Source organism: Triticum aestivum, chromosome 1A, assembly GCF_018294505.1.
Source record: "Triticum aestivum cultivar Chinese Spring chromosome 1A, IWGSC CS RefSeq v2.1, whole genome shotgun sequence".
NCBI classification, from domain to species: Eukaryota; Viridiplantae; Streptophyta; class Magnoliopsida; order Poales; family Poaceae; genus Triticum; species Triticum aestivum.
The window spans coordinates 549,065,070-549,084,595 of NC_057794.1; the positions used below are offsets into that span (position 1 = coordinate 549,065,070).

A 19,526-nucleotide genomic window follows, 5' to 3' on the forward strand; every position below is an offset into this window, starting at 1 on the left:
TTGCTGATCTGCGGCGAACGGGTCGCGGGTTTTATAGCCGCGCCGGGCGTCGCGGCGGGGGGTGCGCCGCGCCTCTTGCGGTGGCGAGTGGCGACTGGCGAGGACGAAGCGAAACGAATCCCCCGCTGGATCTGGGTGGGCTCCGGCCCGGGCCCGCTTCTCTTGGATCGGGTGTTGTCTGCTGTCGCGGGGCCGGGATGAAATAGGCCGGGTGGCGCCGTGCGGGTGCGCGACTTGTCGCTCCGCCTTTGTTTCTCTCTCTCTCTCTCTGGTTGGTGGTGCCCGTCGCTCTCGCTCTATCGACCACGGCCGCGGCGAGCAGGGGAGGGGAGGGGATGAGAGGTGGCGAGGCGAGTGAAGGGACGAGCGGGGGAATCTCTTGGGCTCGCCAATGGGCAATGGCCGGGCCGACGGAGCAGTGTGGTGGGTGGCGCCGTGACAGTGAGCGCGGCTATGGCGATAGTGCTATGCCGGGCCAAGACGAGCGACGGAGGGAGGCCACACCACATGCATTGCTATCGCCCGCACTGGCGCTTACGACGGAAGTTTTACCTAGCCTAGCAGTGCCGTGTGTCACGTTGCTTCGTTTCCTCTGCTGGGTGAAACTGGCTGCCGACCAAATTCCGTGCCAAATTAGGAGCATCTACGGTCGGGCGCCCCGAACCGATCTCAAACGTCCGGACGGTTCATCTGGTCACTGATCGGCCACAAAAACATCATCCAGTCGGGCGCCTCAAACGGGTCTCAAACGTCCGGACTGGTCGGCACCCCTCATATCCAACCTAAATATGAGGTGGGTATGGGGCCTCCGGACGCGTCCGCTATGGTCGACGTCGAACTGACGATGGAAAACCCGGCAGTCCGACGGACACCTCTTCCGTTGCCGCGGTGTGAACGCCGCGTGGCGCCGTTCCGGCTTGCCGCTCAAGGCCAAATCCGGTTGTTTAAGCCGGCCGGCGTCCCCCAACCCTAACCAACCCACCTCCTTCCTCTCTGCACAGCCACCCAAGCCCGTCCGCCTCCTCTCCCCCGCTCTCCCACGCTCTCCAGCATTGCCATGGTCCGGCACAAGATCACGACGTATGCTATGCTAATGCCGGAGCGCCAGAGGCAGATCACGGAGGAGATTCAGGCGAGGCGCGCCGCCCGCATCGCTACCGGGCTACCTCCGGACTCGCCGGAGCCGGAGGAGGAGGAGGAGGAGAGAGAAGCTACCGGAGCCAATGAAGGTGGCGGATCCGGAGGAGGAGGAGGCGGAGCAGCCTGCTCCGGGGTTCACCATGGTGGAGGCAGAGGTCGAGTTCGTCGTTGCCCAAGACGCTGAGATGGCTGAGCAGCAGGCCGTCCTGGAGTCCATCCAGGATGAAGCCTATGTGGAGGCCAATTGGCGGTTCCTTCGACAAGGGCAGGCGGCGTTTGACACGCTCTTCGCCGAACTCGACGCGGAGATAGAGGAGGTGGAGCCCGGACCGGAGCAGCCGGAGGCATCAGAGGAGCCAGACCTGCAGCTGCCGCCCATGCTGCCGGAGCAGGGCATGAAGATTGTTGACATATCTGACGAGGAGTAGCTAGATCATCTACGTGGGACGTAGGTTTTTTAGTTTGCATGATTTCATATGGATTTAAGAATCTAGTATGTGATGTCCGGATGCAGTTATGTTGATTTCAGGAGTGCTCCGTCACTGCTTGTGGACGCCAATGAAGGTGGCGGATCCGGAGGAGGAGGAGGCAGAGCAGCCTGCTCCGGGGTTCACCATGGTGGAGGCGGAGGTCGAGTTCGTCGTTGCCCAAGACGCTGAGATGGCTGAGCAGCAGGCCGTCCTGGAGTCCATCCAGTATGAAGCCTATGTGGAGGCCAATTGGCGGTTCCTTCGACAAGGGCAGGCGGCGTCTGACACGCTCTTCGCCGAACTCGACGCGGAGATAGAGGAGGTGGAGCCCTGACCGGAGCAGCCGGAGGCGTCAGAGGAGCCAGACCTGCAGCTGCCGCCCATGCTACCGGAGCAGGGCATGGAGATTGTTGACATATCTGACGAGGAGTAGCTAGATCATCTACATGGGACGTAGGTTTTTTAGTTTGCATGATTTCATATGGATTTAAGAATCTAGTATGTGATGTCCGGATGCAGTTATGTTGATTTCAGGAGTGCTCCGTCACTGCTTGTGGACGCCAATGAAGGTGGCGGATCCGGAGGAGGAGGAGGCGGAGCAGCCTGCTCCGGGGTTCACCATGGTGGAGGCGGAGGTCGAGTTCGCCGTTGCCCAAGACGCTGAGATGGCTGAGCAGCAGGCCGTCCTGGAGTCCATCCAGTATGAAGCCTATGTGGAGGCCAATTGGCGGTTCCTTCGACAAGGGCAGGCGGCGTCTGACACGCTCTTCGCCGAACTTGACGCGGAGATAGAGGAGGTGGAGCCCTGACCGGAGCAGCCGGAGGAGCCAGACCTGCAGCTGCCGCCCATGCTGCCGGAGCAGGGCATGGAGATTGTTGACATATCTGACGAGGAGTAGCTAGATCATCTACGTGGGACGTAGGTTTTTTAGTTTGCATGATTTCATATGGATTTAAGAATCTAGTATGTGATGTCCGGATGCAGTTATGTTGATTTCAGGAGTGCTGCGTCACTGCTTGTGGACGCCAATGAAGGTGGCGGATCCGGAGGAGGAGGAGGCGGAGCAGCCTGCTCCGGGGTTCACCATGGTGGAGGCGGAGGTCGAGTTCGCCGTTGCCCAAGACGCTGAGATGGCTGAGCAGCAGGCCGTCCTGGAGTCCATCCAGTATGAAGCCTATGTGGAGGCCAATTGGCGGTTCCTTCGACAAGGGCAGGCGGCGTCTGACACGCTCTTCGCCGAACTCGACGCGGAGATAGAGAAGGTGGAGCCCTGACCGGAGCAGCCGGAGGCGTCAGAGGAGCCAGACCTGCAGCTGCCGCCCATGCTGCCGGAGCAGGGCATGGAGATTGTTGACATATCTGACGAGGAGTAGCTAGATCATCTACGTGGGACGTAGGTTTTTAGTTTGCATGATTTCATATGGATTTAAGAATCTAGTATGTGATGTCCGGATGCAGTTATGTTGATTTCAGGAGTGCTCCGTCGCTGCTCGTGGACGCGTCCGTAAGTGTTTGAGGGGTCATATTTATCATATACGGCTGTAGATGCTCTAACGGGACGCAAACACAAAAAGTGTGGGTTTTTCCAGGACAATGCGGAAAGAGCGTGATCCTTCTTGGTCAGTCATCCACGAGAGATGATACTTCCTCCATCCCAAAATACTTGTCGGAAGAGAAATAATCGCCTCGCCCTAGCCATCGGCGACCCATACCGTCTATGCAGTTGGCAAGCCCGGCTGCTGCGTCCGTAAGTTCCCAGGGCTCACCCGGTGAAGGTCGCTTCGCTTGGAGCGAGCGATGAGATCATGAGATTCCATCATGGCCATGGGGCCGCCATTGATGGCATTGTTTGCTGCATCCGCAAGGCTCGCCAGGGCACGTGGCGTCGACCTTGTGGTGTCGTCGACGACGGGTTTTGGTGACTAGCACAGCACGGGCCAGGGGGGAGGAGATATTGTTGTGTCCGGGTGGTGCGTCCCTGACGTACGTGGAGCTAAATTATTGGCGTGGTGGATACCTGGGCCCAGCCCGATTGATACCCGGGCCCCGCGTGATTGATACCATCGCTGCTTGGTTAACATGATTGCAGTACTAGATTAGCTTAGCTTTTAGCCTCAAAAAAAAAAGATTAGCTTAGCTTTGGATTAGTAGAATATTGCAAAGATTATTGGGTGCTTCTTTCATCAAAGTAGTAGATCAATCCTTTGCACCATGCAACTGGAAGTAGTATATCGTAGCATTGCTTTCGGTGAGATCGGTACCACTGGCTGCTGATTCATTGCATGATTGTAGTGTACTATAGTACCATAGCTTGGGAGCAGCCAAGCAGGCAAAGTCTATTGATTGTTCGGAGCGGATCAAGCCTCGGCAGAAATCGCTGTTTTGACCAAAGGACGAAATCAATTCACAAACTGAACTGTCCTGGAAAAAAATTCACCCAACTGACCTTTTTGTATGACGCCCGACAGTTAGGCGTCACACTATACTGTGCAGCGCCTAACGCACAGGCGCTATACATCTGAACAGCGTGGCACCCTGGAGCCAGGCCTGGCTCCACCCCTGATTGTGCAGCGCCTAGGCGAAAGACGCTACACTATCATGTGCAGCGCCTAGAGGAAAGGCGCTACACATGCATTTACTAACCGCCTCGGGGCAACAGAGAGCAAAGCTGAAAATTGCTAAGTCAGTATGCAGCGCCTGAGAGCTAGGCGTTACACGATACAGTGTAGCGCCTAACGTCTAGGCGCTGCAAGATTGATCCACCGCGTGTGGCCTGACCGACTGAGCTGTAAACGCATAGGGCGTGGCGTGACATGACATGCACGGTCAAAATTTGAGTTACTACCTGCACTTGCCCTGCCTTGCTCGCTGTAGGTAGATATGCCATGCGATGAATCTATCCCTACTGCTGGTAAGTTCTGTTGCGCATTTACTGTTTACGTACGTACTGCCCTGCAGTGGCTAGTAGCGACAGCTCTGTGCTTCCGTTTTACTGTTACCACCACGGGCCGGCCAACACTGTTCTTGATTAACTACACTGGCTAGATGCTAGTTGCAGGGGCGGAGCCAGGATTCAGACATGAGGGGGGCGAGGAAGATAATAATTGTTTGAGAGACACAACACAATAATATAGTCTCAAAAATGTAACTTCATTGTATTGCAACATACGTCCAGTACTCTCTTTGTCCCAGTAAAGTTGAGATATTTATTTTGGGGCGGAGGGAGAAATATTTAAAAGAAAACTACATATCCGTGAGTTGCACATCAACTGGACTTGGGTTCGAATTATTATGTAGAAAGATTTGCATTTGCCATGACAGTCTGAGCTAGAAGCAACGGGCTTGAAAACCAAATATGTTTAGTTGTATTCTCTCTTCATCATTCAGTGATTGAAATAAACGAGCAGTAAAATTAGATTCTTAAATTATAATTTTATTGTATCTAATTAGTAAATTATAAACCACTGCCTTCAATGGAATTGTATTAATTCAAAAAGATTATTATTTGCCAGTGATGTACCTTTGGTTCATTGAAACAGATCTTGTGGTGCGTGATGCCGGTGCAGCAGACAAACCGGCATGGTCCCCATCGTGGACTCAGTCACCGGAGTGGACAGTGGAGTGCCCTCTACCCTGTGACGCAGCGGCGGAAGCAGCGAGAGCCGAGAGACGGCGGTGGAAGCAGCGAGAGTCGAGAGACGGCGGCGTAGGGCCTTGCGGTGCCGGCAGACCTAGAAGCCACGATGCCCACGAACGAAATTACAGGGTAGATAGGAAACTGACTGCCTGATATTACGGATGCACGTAATTTTTTTCTTTCTGATGTGTACAACTAGTGATGCTTTCTCACGTTGGGCTTTGGGCTGGAAAGGTGTCCTGCTAGGCCATTAGCTTTCAACATAGGTCTACAAGTGGTCTGCACTTTACGTATTCGTACTGATGTGTACTAGTACTCCCTATTAACGAAAACTCACAGGGGGGGCGAAGCCATGGGGGTGTCTGACCCCTGCTCACACCCCCCTGCCTCCGCCTCTGGCTAGTTGTACTTCACTGCTCAATGCCTGGTCATTACTGAAGGAGAGACAAAATCTGACGAAACTAAACGGAAATATACTACTCTCTCCCGCGCGCACTCACTCTTGTTGATGTTTGGCTACATATTCCGTTTATTTAATCGATCCATGCACATATGCTCGTTCTGATCATACCCCCGGCTCTTTTTTTTTCTTTTTACGAAGATCATTTGATCTAATTGCATAGTGGCCGACACACAACAGGGATGGAGAAGATCCGCGGTGACCGTCCAAGGGTCCGTGCTTGCTTGCTTTAAACCGCAGGAGCATGGGTTACAAATACGTGACCAGCAGCCAGCCCCTGCCCGTAAGCCAGCCAACCTGCAGATCGACCACAGCAGGTAGTAACTCAAATTCTGACTGTGCATGTCATGGCATGTCAGGTCACGCCGCGCCCTATGCGTTTAAGCTCGCCGGTCAGGCCACGCGTGGTGGATCAATCGTGCAGCGCCCAGAAGTCAGGCGCTACACTGCATAGTGTAGCGCCTAGCTCTTAGGCGCTGCACATTGACTTAGTAATTTTTAGTCTTGCTCTCTGTTGCCTCCGAGGCGGTTAGTAAGTGCATGTGTAGCGCCTTTCGTCTAGGCGCTGCACATGATAGTGTAGCGCCTTTCGCCTAGGCGCTGCACCATCAAGGGTGGGGCCAGGCCTGGCTCCGGGGTGCCATGCTGTCCAGATGTGTAGGTCTATGTGTTAGGCGCTGCACAGTGTAGTGTGGCGCCTAACTGTCGGGCGCCACATAAAAAGATTAGTTGGGTGATTTTTTTTCAGAACAGTTTAGTTTGTGAATTGATTTCGTCCTTAGGGCAAAACAGTGATTTCTGCCTCAAGCCTCTGCTTGGTTCAAGTTGGGATGTATTTTACTGTATTTTGGAAAGAAGATGTGATTCCTTCCTCCATCGGTTGAGCCATCAGCTGGCAGGAGAAGTAGTAGTATACCGTAGTGGTGCTTTCACGGGGAGAGGGCGTCGACGTTGAGGGTGCTGCCAATTTTAGCCGAGGCAGCGATCTTATCGGCGGGATCGCACTGTCGAGCGCCCGGGAAGAATCAAGCCGAGGCGACGACGGCACAGCTTCTTGAATCTGGATGCCTGCTGGAGAATCACGATCTGGGCAAGCTCAAGCGATGCCTGACTGGAGCCAAGGAGATTCACCTGCTCACCTGTGCCAGAGATCCACCCTCCCACCACCACCTACAGGGCTACACAAACTAGGAGGACAATTCGTACGTGTAGCCATGTTATGTAGGTAGGCTGGGGACTTCTCACGAGGCCAAGCGCCGGATCGACCGCTAGTGTTGAAGATTCTTCTGTCTGTCAGTTGCTTTTCTCTTCTTTAACCCATGAGATGAGATGAGACGACAAGCACGTTGAGCAGAGTAGATCGATAGCTAGGGTGGTGAGTGGTGAGATATTGTAATTTGAGACCCGGCGTCACTGTCAGCAGTCACCCTGCTTTAATTATCTGCCGAAAGAAGGCGATCAGCTCCGGTCGATCCATGCGGAAACGGGGAGGACAATGATATGATGGGGAACGGTACAGTCACTGGTCCTTGCAACATGATCGGCACCACTCCCTTGTGAGTCTCGCCTACTTTCTTTTTTGGAAGGGGAGACATCTTACCTACCGATACTTCAACAGCACACTTTAGCCGCCGGCCTGCGTTTCCGGGTTTATTTTGGACAGCCGGAGAAAGTTTACATAACTCAGCCAGGATAGTTCAGCCATCACAGTCACGGCAAAGGAAACACTCCATGATATCATAGCTAAGGAAACACTATCTCCATACTCCACACTCCACACTGAGGCCAGGAGGATGGCATAGCCAAAGAATGGAGGAGATGGCAATTAAACAGCCATGGCAAGAACGAGCGAAATACTCGCCTTTTGTTATATATATAGCCAACGTCCTACTATTTATTGACATATATCTGATGTTACACAGGCCGCTACGTTTTCTTTACAAGCAAGGGTCACTTGGCAGAGTCCCGTGTGCCAAAGCGAATACACATATCGTTACACAGATTTTGACATACATGAATAGAGCCAGGCGCAATGCATATTACAGTCACACGAAAATCGCATTTGCTCGGGGTATACTATTAGCTCCTCGCCTATTGCAAGCCTATAGAAGGCTTCCACCAAATGGGTTGGCTTGCTGTTGCGAGTTATTTGCTGCCGGGAACGCGCCGAAGCCACTATCCAGGAATGGGTTTACTGCTGCAGCGCCAGCGCCCGGATGCTGCGGCTGAACTGGTGGTCCGAAGGGATTCTGATGTATCATCGTTGGTATCTGCTGCTGCTGCTGAGACATGGCAGCCATTTGAACTGACGACGGGGCGGCGACGTGATTCGACATCGCGAAAGGATCGCTTGTCATGAATGGGTTGGGAGCTGATGAACCGTATAACTGCTGTTGTTGTGACTGCCTGTAGGCCCCCTCATCATAAAGGCTGTCCAGGATGAGCTTGTCAAGTCCACCACCCTGCAGATAGTGGCGAAATTTAAGTTTTTTTGCAGGTGAAGGAGCTTCACCAAATAAACTAGAAATTCAGTTTACTATTATAGGTCCACAGAAACTGATAACGCCTCACTGTCACCTAAAAAGAAGGGCTCACCAGAAAAACTACAATCCCATAAAACTAATATAATCAACAGTGTACTCTTAGATTTTTTACACAATAGATACAAAAAGTGCATGTTATAACATCCGGTTTAGATGATATTATGTGGAGGACTATCAAGACAGATTAAAGTGAATAGGTACCAACATAAAAGCAAACACTTTCAACTGCATGGAACAGTAAAAACTGGATCTCCTCTTTTCTGTACCTCAACCCTGAATCTACTTTAGACCCCCTATTGAGAGTACAAGGTGTAAAACTGTAACACAGTGCAAATGACTATATATGATGGTAAATGAGACATACGCCAGAAGAATTATACACGAGCCAAAGATAAATGGGAAGGCGCACGTATCATAGTATCATGCTTATGCTCCTTATTTTCTCGCACAAGGTCCGTACTGTTGGCAGGGTATAGTAGTTTACACATAGAAGTTGTGCTTTTAATATCACTCAGGGGCCATGTGCCATAGCCAGGTGGATATGCAATCTGAATCTATTGGAGCTCTGACACCTGGATGGGGGGCGAGAACAAGATCACGTGGCTTAGATACTTACACTTACAATCGGTGACTAGAGTTTAATTCAATCGCCCAATATCTTCTACTGTTGCATTTTACCTTCCTGCTGTTTACTGTTACCTACCCCACTGGCTAGAGGAAGTTTGTAACGGGATATAAATAGACATGTGCAGTTGCTAAGATTATTGCAGAGATATAGTAGAAACTCCCCATAGCCTTGCATTCTTAGCATTCCTAGCGATCCCTAGTTCAGCTACTATTTCTGAATCTCTGTCAGATCTATCAGGGGTCTGACAACGCGCACTTTAAGATCAGAGGAAGTGCACAGGAACAAACTTCACATTTTGACTGAGAACCACACTAGCCTATGTCATTGGTATAATGCAGGCACTGTCTAATTCAGTCCAAATAGCTGTAATTTGTATGGTGACTCAAGATGGAACGGCAACAATTACAGGCATCAACGAAAATAGCTGGTCCAAAAGCAATTATCATGAGCTATCTTTGGCCATGTGTGAATATTTAGACATGACCTAGCTCGTGTCTTCTGCATGGTAAATGTAGTGCGTTTATTGGCCCACTGCACAACCTAACATGCCTACTGCATAAGAAGATCAAGCAGAACATAACTCACCGTCCTTACAAATATAAGCCTACTGCCCGGTTGCAACAGTTTTCTAACTTGTTATACACTACTTTCAGAGGGGTTGTGTGTCAAACTAACAGAATAATATGGTGCCATATCCGAATATCAGTACATGAGGTACATTTCTTCTGCCACAAGCATGGTTGAACAATCATGATGGTTCTCTACAACAACAAAGCCTTTCGTCCCAATCAAGTTGGATAGGCCGCGATGGTTCTCTACATGTGATTCAATTTCTAGGTAACTTGAAACTACAAACAGATGACGACTAATACTACCCCAATCAATACAAAAACGCCCCAAAACAACATATGGAATTATGGATACCCCCCAGGAAAACCTAAAAACAGACATAACTGGCTGCTGGCAACCAACAGGGTTTTTAACCCTTGTAACGAGCAACGATGACCAATAGCCCAAAACTATCAACAGGATAAATATCCTCAGAGAAGAAAAAGAATGGCAAAGGTGGAGAAACCAACCAATTGACTATCTGTAGCAGATGAATTTGTGTTACTTGGAGCAGTAACAAGGGCGAGTTCCCATCCTGTTGGATCAAATCCTTTATCTTGCCAAGCAGTGCTGCCAGTTGTTGAAGTGCTTGCATCTAATACACACAGATGCAAGAAAAAAAATCGGTTAATTAATTAAGCAACATCATTGGAAGTCACTAAGAATCAATCCTGAGTTCTTACCTGATGTAACTATGGCCAAGGCAAGAGCATTGCTCTCCTCTATTGCTGATACACCAGGGCTCGGGTCATTTAAGCCCTACCGAACAAAGGATATTTAGATTGCCAAAATCATAGCATTCAATATTAATTATGTGTTCTTTACTTACCAAGAGATCACCAGTATCAGCCACAACAGCCTTGGTAGGAGGTGAAACAACTTCAGGGATGGGCTGTACTGGAACAGGTTCTTCAACTGGTGGCCTTTCCTCTTCGACAGGATCAGGTTCAGGAACTTCCTCTGATTCTTCAGGTTTATATGTAAGGAGAAGCCTCTCAGGAAATTCCTGATAAAGGACAGCGCAAAAAATTATGAATTGACTTCCTGCCAGTAACAACTAAACAGCAAAAGCTAACAGAGTCGTACTCCAGGCGTAGCATACAAGGATAAGTCAAATTTATGTATGTTGATGTGCATGTTCTTATAATGTTGTTCAAAATAGCAAGACATGGTATTTTTACCACATAAAAGGTATGACTGAAGGATGCAAACCACTATAAACTATAAAGAAATAATGAGGCTCATGCTAAGGCTCTGTTTAGCAGTGTAGTGGGTTATATAGTCTCGTTTGATTGAGCCGATTTTAGATACTATGGTGGTTGGTTTAACCAAGTTGCTAATGGTTATTAGGGTTGTTCAAAAACGGCTTACTCAAACCATGCAAACCTGCCACTATTCTGTATTCATTTTTCTGAACTAGCTACACAGGTTAAGACATTATACATATTGTTCATGGCAATTATAACAATAATCACAGCAATCGCGAACAGAATCTAAGGGAATTTGCATGCTGAAATTACAGTAGCCATTTCCTGCACATCCACTAAAATTATAATAAAACTAAGGACCAGTAGTGCATTTTAGTATTGACTTTTCCCCGCATGCATTTGTATCACACCTATGATATGATATCAACTGCAGATTCTATCATGCTGTATGCATTGAACATCAATGAAACAGGCTCATCACCAAAAAAATGAAACAATTAACAAATGCACAATACACAATAGGTCCCTAAACTACGAGATGCAAATAACACGATTGGTAGGAAAAAAACATGCAAATATACAAAAAAGCAGAAACAATAAGTTTAATAGTACCACCAAAGCACTCACCAGTGGCTCTCGAACCGGAACCATACGCGGAGCGTCCCTCACGTACTCCTCCATGGTCACAAGAAATGTTTGTGGTGGCTGAGGGAAATTTCTTATATGAGGCATGCCCAAAAAAATTGCTACCAATAGTGAAAGATTAACAACCAGCACAAACGCTCACCTCCCGCAGAGTGGGAAACTGAAAATTCCTTGCAAGTTCTAGACCCCTACAATTTTCATAGAAGTCTGATAGATTCCCTGCCTGCATCAACGAACCAGACTGGGTAAGAATCGGAAGATGCACAGTAATTTTGATCTTCTCAGAATCCAGATACACTCCATATCATCTCCTGGGCACGGGAGCTACCTGTTGGCCAGCCCTCCTGTAAATTTCAAGGGCCTTAAGTGCTTCATGTCTTGCCATCTCAAAAAACTACACACATACACAAAAAATTAATATATCTTGTGTGAAAATTGATGATCACACAAAGTAATAAATTTTCACTAGAAGAGATATTTTACCTTATCGACAAGGTTAATAATTCCATCGTTTATCGCACAATAAATTTTGAAACTCTCTTTTAGCACCTGTATAAAACAGAGTCAGTCATCAGTCATTCACTCCATCAGTCAAATCAACATATAATACTGTATTTTTATTTGATAACATGGCTACACAAAACAGGAATACTAAAGCAAAGATAAATAATTTCTAAATTAGAATATAATCTAAAAAACAGGTGTATAACTAAATAATTCTACAAGATGTCTTACGGTCAACACACCTATGAATAGTACAGATACTTAAGAATATGCTTGAGCATTAACCAATATGGAGCATTGGAAGAAATGTTTGTCATTGGACAGGATATGAATCACATACACAGAAGGAAGGATCAACATCACGCGATAGGCGATAGTGTCTAAGAAACAATTAGAAAGGCAAGGCGCAGATGACTCTCCTACAGTTTTCTTAAAACAAAGAGGACAAGGTGCAAACTGAAGAGTTAAAACAAAGGAGTTCCCTAGACAGTTCCGTTGGTTGCAGCTCCAAGGTCCAGCTAATTTTATACACAAATAACAGAAAAGTGGTTTTCCCCACTTTCACCAATATCAGTAAGACAGGTTGAAGAGCAGGAATTGGCAAATGAGTTTATGAAGGATATCCTCATGTGAAATCAAATAATGCCTCTCAAGTAGTAAGCCTAGAAGAAAAAATACAGTCGACACTAGGGCACAAACAAATCTACGATAAAAACAATTATAGCTTACCAAAGCTAGAGCATATTGCACCAAGTAGTTGTTATTTGCAGCTCCTTCTGGCTGCAATACCAAGAGTAAACTGGCGTCATGTTACATACAGAGGTGAAAATGGCAGAAACTGAGAGATTCTTGCATCTACAGCTTGTTAGCTAGAGTGAAGAGATACTCACCCGACATCCAACAAGCCGATACAGTAACTGCTGCAAAGCTGGCAACTGCTCTAACAGATCCTGGGAATCTAGGTCTCTGGTTCTACTGTGTCCCTGATGGAAAAATAGCATTAGTTGAAGCAGAGATTAGCGAGCGAGAATTTGTACTCAGATTTAATATGTTTGATACTCAAAACTACTGATCTGTAGTGCCAAAAAGAGATATGATGCTTCAGACCTTTTCAGGACCTTGGCCTTGTTTGGATAAACGCTCAGCCTCAACATCATATTTCAGGATCCTGAAGCATTCCAATCTTTCCTCCAAAAACTGACCATATGTGCGAACCCACGCAGAACAGTCCCAGGCTGGACAACACTCAATATTAGTACATAAGGAAATCAAAGGAGAATAAGCAGGCCAGCAGTATTTCCTACCAAATGAAGAGATACTAACCAATTGGACTGGAGTCATCCTTGAAGTTCGAGAGCTGCAGAATCCTCCCCCTTTGTGTAAAATTAAGAAGCTCTTCCCGAAATGTAGGATCGCCCTCCCGTAGAAGCCTATGAACCACTACAAGTGTCTTCAGTGCTACCTGTACGTCACAAAAAAAGGGCATGGCATAAATATTTCTGGATTTTATCATTTTTAAAGTGTACACTTCACTTGATCGTTGATATTACTAACCTAACTATGCAGGACTACACTCACAATCATCACATATGGCTTTATGAGAATACAGCACTATGATGTAGTTGAATACAACCAGCAAAAATGGACCGATAATATGCATAATCAACAGCTCTGGCATTCTAACACCACACATTTGGCTCCAGCATTCAATATGATTTTTCATCTGTTTTGAATAATAAACAGTACTAACATTTTCAGTCCATACACTCTGAAAATATCTCCAACGGAAACTCCATCAACATAACACATAACACGATCTAACGTCCAGTGAGGAACTACAACAACCAATCCGGGTCACCATCTTGCAAGGGAACTTATACATTGGCAACATAGTACAGCAACTGCAACTTGGTACTAAACACCTCCTAAGAGGCCACTAGAGCCAGTAATGAAGCTATCATCCAAGGCAACATCATGAAAACCGTAAATGGACAGGAATGAGGCTTACAATCCAATTGCGGGTCTTGGAGAGGCGGCGAGAGAGCGCGTGGATGCAGTAGGCGATGTCTGCCCGCGGCCTCGCAATGGACGTCGCCGCAGCAATCTCTGCACCACCACCACACAGAGACACACACGATCAATCAAACACCAGCCGAAGCCAACAGAAAGAAAAGCAGGCCTTATCCCCTCCCCTACGAGCCTCCCACCCGTGGGCACGATCTAATTATGAGCCCCAGATTACTCTAAATTAGGCCAAGCAAAATATAGGGGCGTGGGGAGGAGATCGAACGCACTGCGCAGGTGGCGCTCCTTGGGCGGGCACTCCACGTGGTTAGTCGCCTTCACGATCGCCACATCCAGATCCTACAAAAACAAAAATTCCCCGGTCAGAACCGCGCAGATCCGGGCCTCCCGCCGCGCCGCCATCCCGCACGCCCGAAGGGAGAGCCATGGCTCCGGCGGATTCGTGCGCAGACTTAGGTCAAAAAATTCGGCGCAGAAAAGGGGCGCGGGGACAGGGGGGGTTCCGGATCCGGCGGACCTTGAAGTCGGAGTTGATGTTGGCGAGGCTGACGGTGGTGGTGTCCTTGATGGCGCCGTACGCCTTGCGCCAGCTCTGCATCGACGCCATTTTCGTGCCCCTTCCCCGGCTCCGGCTCCGGCCGCCGCTCGCTCGCTGTGTCGTCTTTGGGGTGGGGTGGGGTGGGGGGGTTGGGTTGGGTGTTTGTTCGCGACGGTTTCGCGAAGACGGGGGCGGCGGGTGTGACAGTGCGTGTGGCCTGGGGGAGAGGGGAGGGCGGGGGTGTGATTATGGGTGAGTCCGGGGTGCTTTTTGGGAAGTTGGCGTGGGTGGCGTGCTGGCTGGCGTGCCAGCTTCGGGTGATTGACGGCGTCTCGTCGCCTCGTGCTCTACGCGTGGGCGCGGAAGGTTCGAGAAATTCCGCGGGTTCGAGCGAATGTTGCCCCCGTTTTTACCGTGGAACCCCCCTGCAACTCGTAAATTTGTGTTAGGAGCTAAAATTGCAATTACACTTTACTAGTACACCCTCCGTTGCTAAATATAAGGAGTTTTAGCAGTTTATAAAATATTCAGAAACGGGGGTAGTACATATTTTACTGATGCACATCAATAGTGTCCGAAATGTACCTTACACTCATCATATTCAAACGTACTCCCTCTATTCTAAATTACTCGTCGCTGAAATGGATGTATTTAGAACTAAAATGCATCTAGATACATCCATACATGCGAAAGTAATTTGGAACGGAGGAAGTAAGAAGTGATTTGATTTTGATGAAAAAAGTGACACCAACAATGTTTTCAGGATTTATATGGCCTCTTTATTTACTGACACACAAAATGTTCTAACTTACAATCTAGTAAGATATAGATCCTTTTTTTGTTTCTTTTTACTTATAGGCCGTGCTTGACGAGCTTGAGTAACGCGACCGAATCTCTGTGACGCACTCATACTAACCCAAAGTTGTGGAATGCAAGGGGACATATGAAATGGTTTCATTATGACACTGACATACTGAATGAAGGCATTGCAAACGATCACCTCGGATGATGTCGATTGGACCACAATGGTAGTCGGAACCTATGAAGAGATGTGCGGTGGGGAAGAAACGAGCCCACTATAAAATGCTTATGTTTGACACATCATATTAACTCATTAAAATATGCATGCCCTTATTGCAACGCACGGACAATTACCTACTCCATGAGAAATATTGCAAGGATAAACTCCTCCTAAACCTAAACTCCCGACAAATTTTCTGGCCTTTCTAATCTCCGCCACTGGTAGCACGGCAAAGAGTACTGAATTATCATAGAAAACAATCTACCGGCCAGGTAAGAGCATCTACAACCGAGCACCGCAAACCCCCCTATACGCCCGGGTGGACGGCCCGGTCACTGACCGTTCAAAGAAAATCTACCCACCCGGGCTCCTCAAACCGACCCCACACACCAGGGGTAACCGACACCCCTCATATCGAAGCCAAAACTGGGACGGATATGGAGAGCACCGGGTGCGCACGCCACGCGAACTGACTGTTGGGGCCCACAAGGAAAAACTCCTAAACCTTTCGGCCCGGCGAGCATCTCCTCCGATTATTGATGGCATCGCTCCAGCGCACCATCCGAGGTCCCTAGTCCAGCTATTTAAGCCGGACGCCGGCACCCAAACCCTACTCCATCCACATTTCCCTCCCCTCTCCTCCATCGTTGCCACATTTCACTCGTCGCCGGCCGCTAGCCATGCCCGAGGGACGGTCATGACTTACGTCATGCTCACATCGGAGCGCGCGGCTCCAGCTCATTGAGCAGATCCGGGCTAGGTGCGAATCCTAGATCGCAATCGTCCTACCTCTGGACTCACCAAAGCCGAAGGAGGAGGTGGATGAGGATGAGGAGGTGGGGTGCATGAGTAGGACGCGACCATGGCGAACACGGGGCTGGAGGAGGAGGCGGATCCGGTGCCTCCTAATGCGGGCTTCGGCATGCCCAAGGCGCTGATGGAGTTCGAGGTGGTCCAGGAGGAGGAGGAGGAGGCAGAGCAGTAGGTCATTCTTGACTCCATCCAGTCAGAGACGGAGGTGGAGGCCAACCGCCGCTTCCTCAGCCAGCGGGATGCGGAGATCAATGAGATGTTCGCCTAGCTGGATGGCGGCGAGCTGAAGGAGCGGCAGGCGGCCATCCACCAGGAGGCAGGGCCGTCCGACATGGAGTTCGTTGACATCTTCGGCAACTACGAGTAGTGTAGGCTAGCTTAAGTTATCTACGTAATACGCAAATTTGCATGCTTTTATATGAATTTGAGGTACCTAATATGAGATAGTTGGACACGACGAAGGTAAAATGAGGGGTGACCGGTAGCTGTCCGCGGACGTATAGAAGGTCGGATTTGACAAATCTAGTCGTAGATGTTCTAACTGTGGAAATATCTCAGGAGCTTTCCTTGTAAAAGTGCACCCACTAGGGCATCATTCGGTTTGAATCATAGGGAAAACATGGGAATGGGGATTCTAGAGGAGGATTTTCAGTATATGCATTCGGTTTGTAGAAAACGAGTATATGAATTTCATAGAGATGGTACTCATTTTCTATGTTTTTGCATGAAACTACACTTCCACTTAACCTTGTTTTCTAAGGTAGGAACGAGGCAATGCAATTCATAAGGATGGCAATTGTCGATCATATAACATTCCTATACTACTTCTAATTCCTTTATTCTAGAAAATGCATTGTTTTTTTGTTTTAGAGAAAAGTATGCTTTTCGTCCCTCAACTCTTGGTGAAGTCTAGATTTGGTCCCTCAACTCCGAAACCGGACAACTTGCACCCCCAACTAACGAAACCGGACAAGGTTTGTCCCTGGTCTCGATTTTGACCGTTTTTGATGCTGACTGACCCCGGTTTTGACCGGTGCCGACTAAAATTCGCGTAATCTTTTCATATCCGTGAACTTTTTAAAATTCACATACGCTTTTCAAGTCCACATAGTTTTTCAAGGTCGTGCAATCTTTTCAAAAATAAACATACCTTTTTCAAATCTGTGAACTATTTTGAAATTTGTGTACTTTTTCAAATCCATGATTTTTTTAATTTACGTAATTTTCTCAAATCAGTGTATTTTTTCAACTCCGTGTAATTTTATCGAATCCAAGTATTTTTTTTCAAATCCATCTGTTTTTTAAATTCGCGTACTTGTTTCAAATCCGCATACTTTTTAAAGTTCGTGTATTTTTTTCAAATCCGTGTTCCTTTCCAATCCATGAACTTTGTTTGAAATTCACATACTTGTTTCAAGTTGACATAAAATTTCAAATCCACACATTTTTTTCTAATTCACGTAAAAGATATTCAAATCCGCATACGTTTTCAATTTCACATAAAATTTTCAAACCCAAAAAAGTATACGTGAATAGGAATAAGTATGTCAATTTTTAAAAATTACATGAATTTAAAAAAACCACATGAACTTTAAAGAAGTACGTGGATTTAAAAAAAAGTACGTGAACTTGAAAAAAGTACGCAGATTTGGAAAAGTACACAAATTTTTAAAAAGTTCACGTATTTGAAAAAAATACACGAATTTGAAAACATTGAACGGACTTGAAAAAGGTATGCGAATTTGAGTCGGCACGGTCAAAACCGGGTTGGGACAGCACCAAAACCGGTCAAAACCGTGACCAGGGATGAATCTTGGCCGGTTTCAGTAGTTAAGGGCGCAAGTTGTCCGGGTTTGAAGTTGAGGGATCAAATCTAGACTTCGCCAAGAATTGAGGGACCAAAGCTGGAGTTGTCCGGTTTCTCTTTGTTTTACGATCAGGAAATGCATTGGTTCATTAACCAAGGCTGGCACCGGGATGCCTGGGCAACGGATTCACAGGAACCGCGAGGCCTTATCTGCGATTGAGCAGGGATGTCCCGACCGATTCGCTGTCTGAATCTTCTTTTCCCATGCAGCCGGCCGTCAGGCATAAACTAAACCAGGACGTAGTATAATGACGTTGATTAGTTAGGAGGGTCACCTGAAGAAAAGTAAACACACAGAAAGTATGGCGCTGGCTTCTGCGCCTTTCGGTTGCTTCCCCGGCGTTCCAAGGAGAACATGGTTCCCTTTGATCCGCTGCCAAGGCGAAACCGACACCGGCGTCCACACAAGGCCGCTGGACCCGTGCTATACCAAGTGATAAAAAAAGAAAATACCGAACCATCTTTCAGAGAGAAAGACTTTCACAAAGGAGTAGTCCTGAAGACAAAATTATACTGGTAGGTTATGTTTACGTATGTACTTCCTCCGTCCCAGAATGTAAGACGTTTTGCAAGCTACAGAGGACGGTTCTCGGCAGTTATTTTACGAGTGGAGGAAAGATGGATGTAGGCCAAATCATTAGCCGCCATGCTTTGTGGCGCAATGATCATCAATCAAGCAATCACTCCGACGCGAGCCAAGCCAAGCCCCGTCGTCCTATTTGCTTAATCATTGCCGGTACCATACCAGCCATGAATCATGAATGAGCTCACGGTTGTTGCCCACCTCCCGTTTGGCCACCGTTTTTGTTCAACAAATGATTTGTTTGCCTACCATAACCCGTATGAACTAACCCAACTTGCGTGCATTGACGTGTCGTGGAGGCGTGGACCATGTCCAGCTAGCCTCGCCCGTGGAAGGAAAAGGAACGGCGCGTCCCGACAGCACGGAGAGGCCCGTGTGCTCTTGTCTGGTGGCCATGCGTGCATCCGATGCGGCCGGGGCTTTCGCTTTCCACGCTGCACGCTTTCGTTGTGGGCTTTCACTTGGCACGCACTCGCCAGGATCTTCTACGCGGTAGTAGGCTCCTTCCCCGGACGGCTAGATCAGTACACGCTGCTGGGCATAAATACAGCTGATCGACTGGCTACCAGCTGCAGTTCTGAGCGGCCAGTCGTTGGAGAGTGACGGTTGGGAGGCAGTTTGTCACTGTAGCAATGGACCGTCGAGGACACCCAGGCAAATGCAAGAAAAGAGAGGGGCCAAAATAGGGATGGCACTCCAGCCGAGCCACATGCTTCACCCATACAGTAGCTTCGTCACTCATCAGTCAGGCAATCATCGCGAATGCGCAGTCGACCGACATGTGGTCGGAGATGCTCCAACATGACCGCGGTCATAAGGCTGGCGACGCCATTG

General features: G+C 48.2%; 1 protein-coding gene across 1 annotated transcript; it reads right to left on the reverse strand.

Moving 5' to 3' along the window:
- Positions 1 to 7,518: 7,518 nt before the first annotated feature.
- Positions 7,519 to 14,617, reverse strand: LOC123065956 (putative clathrin assembly protein At2g01600). The gene is made up of 15 exons (XM_044489134.1): positions 14,388 to 14,617; positions 14,140 to 14,209; positions 13,854 to 13,951; positions 13,169 to 13,307; positions 12,953 to 13,080; positions 12,736 to 12,828; positions 12,575 to 12,625; positions 11,825 to 11,890; positions 11,670 to 11,735; positions 11,484 to 11,564; positions 11,324 to 11,401; positions 10,318 to 10,494; positions 10,172 to 10,247; positions 9,959 to 10,083; positions 7,519 to 8,170 (listed from the first exon to the last, which is right to left on the reverse strand). Exons 1-15 carry the CDS (start codon positions 14,475 to 14,477, stop codon positions 7,811 to 7,813), a joined length of 1,698 nt encoding a protein of 565 aa, XP_044345069.1. The 5' UTR covers positions 14,478 to 14,617; the 3' UTR covers positions 7,519 to 7,810.
- Between the last annotated feature and the right edge of the window lie 4,909 nt (positions 14,618 to 19,526).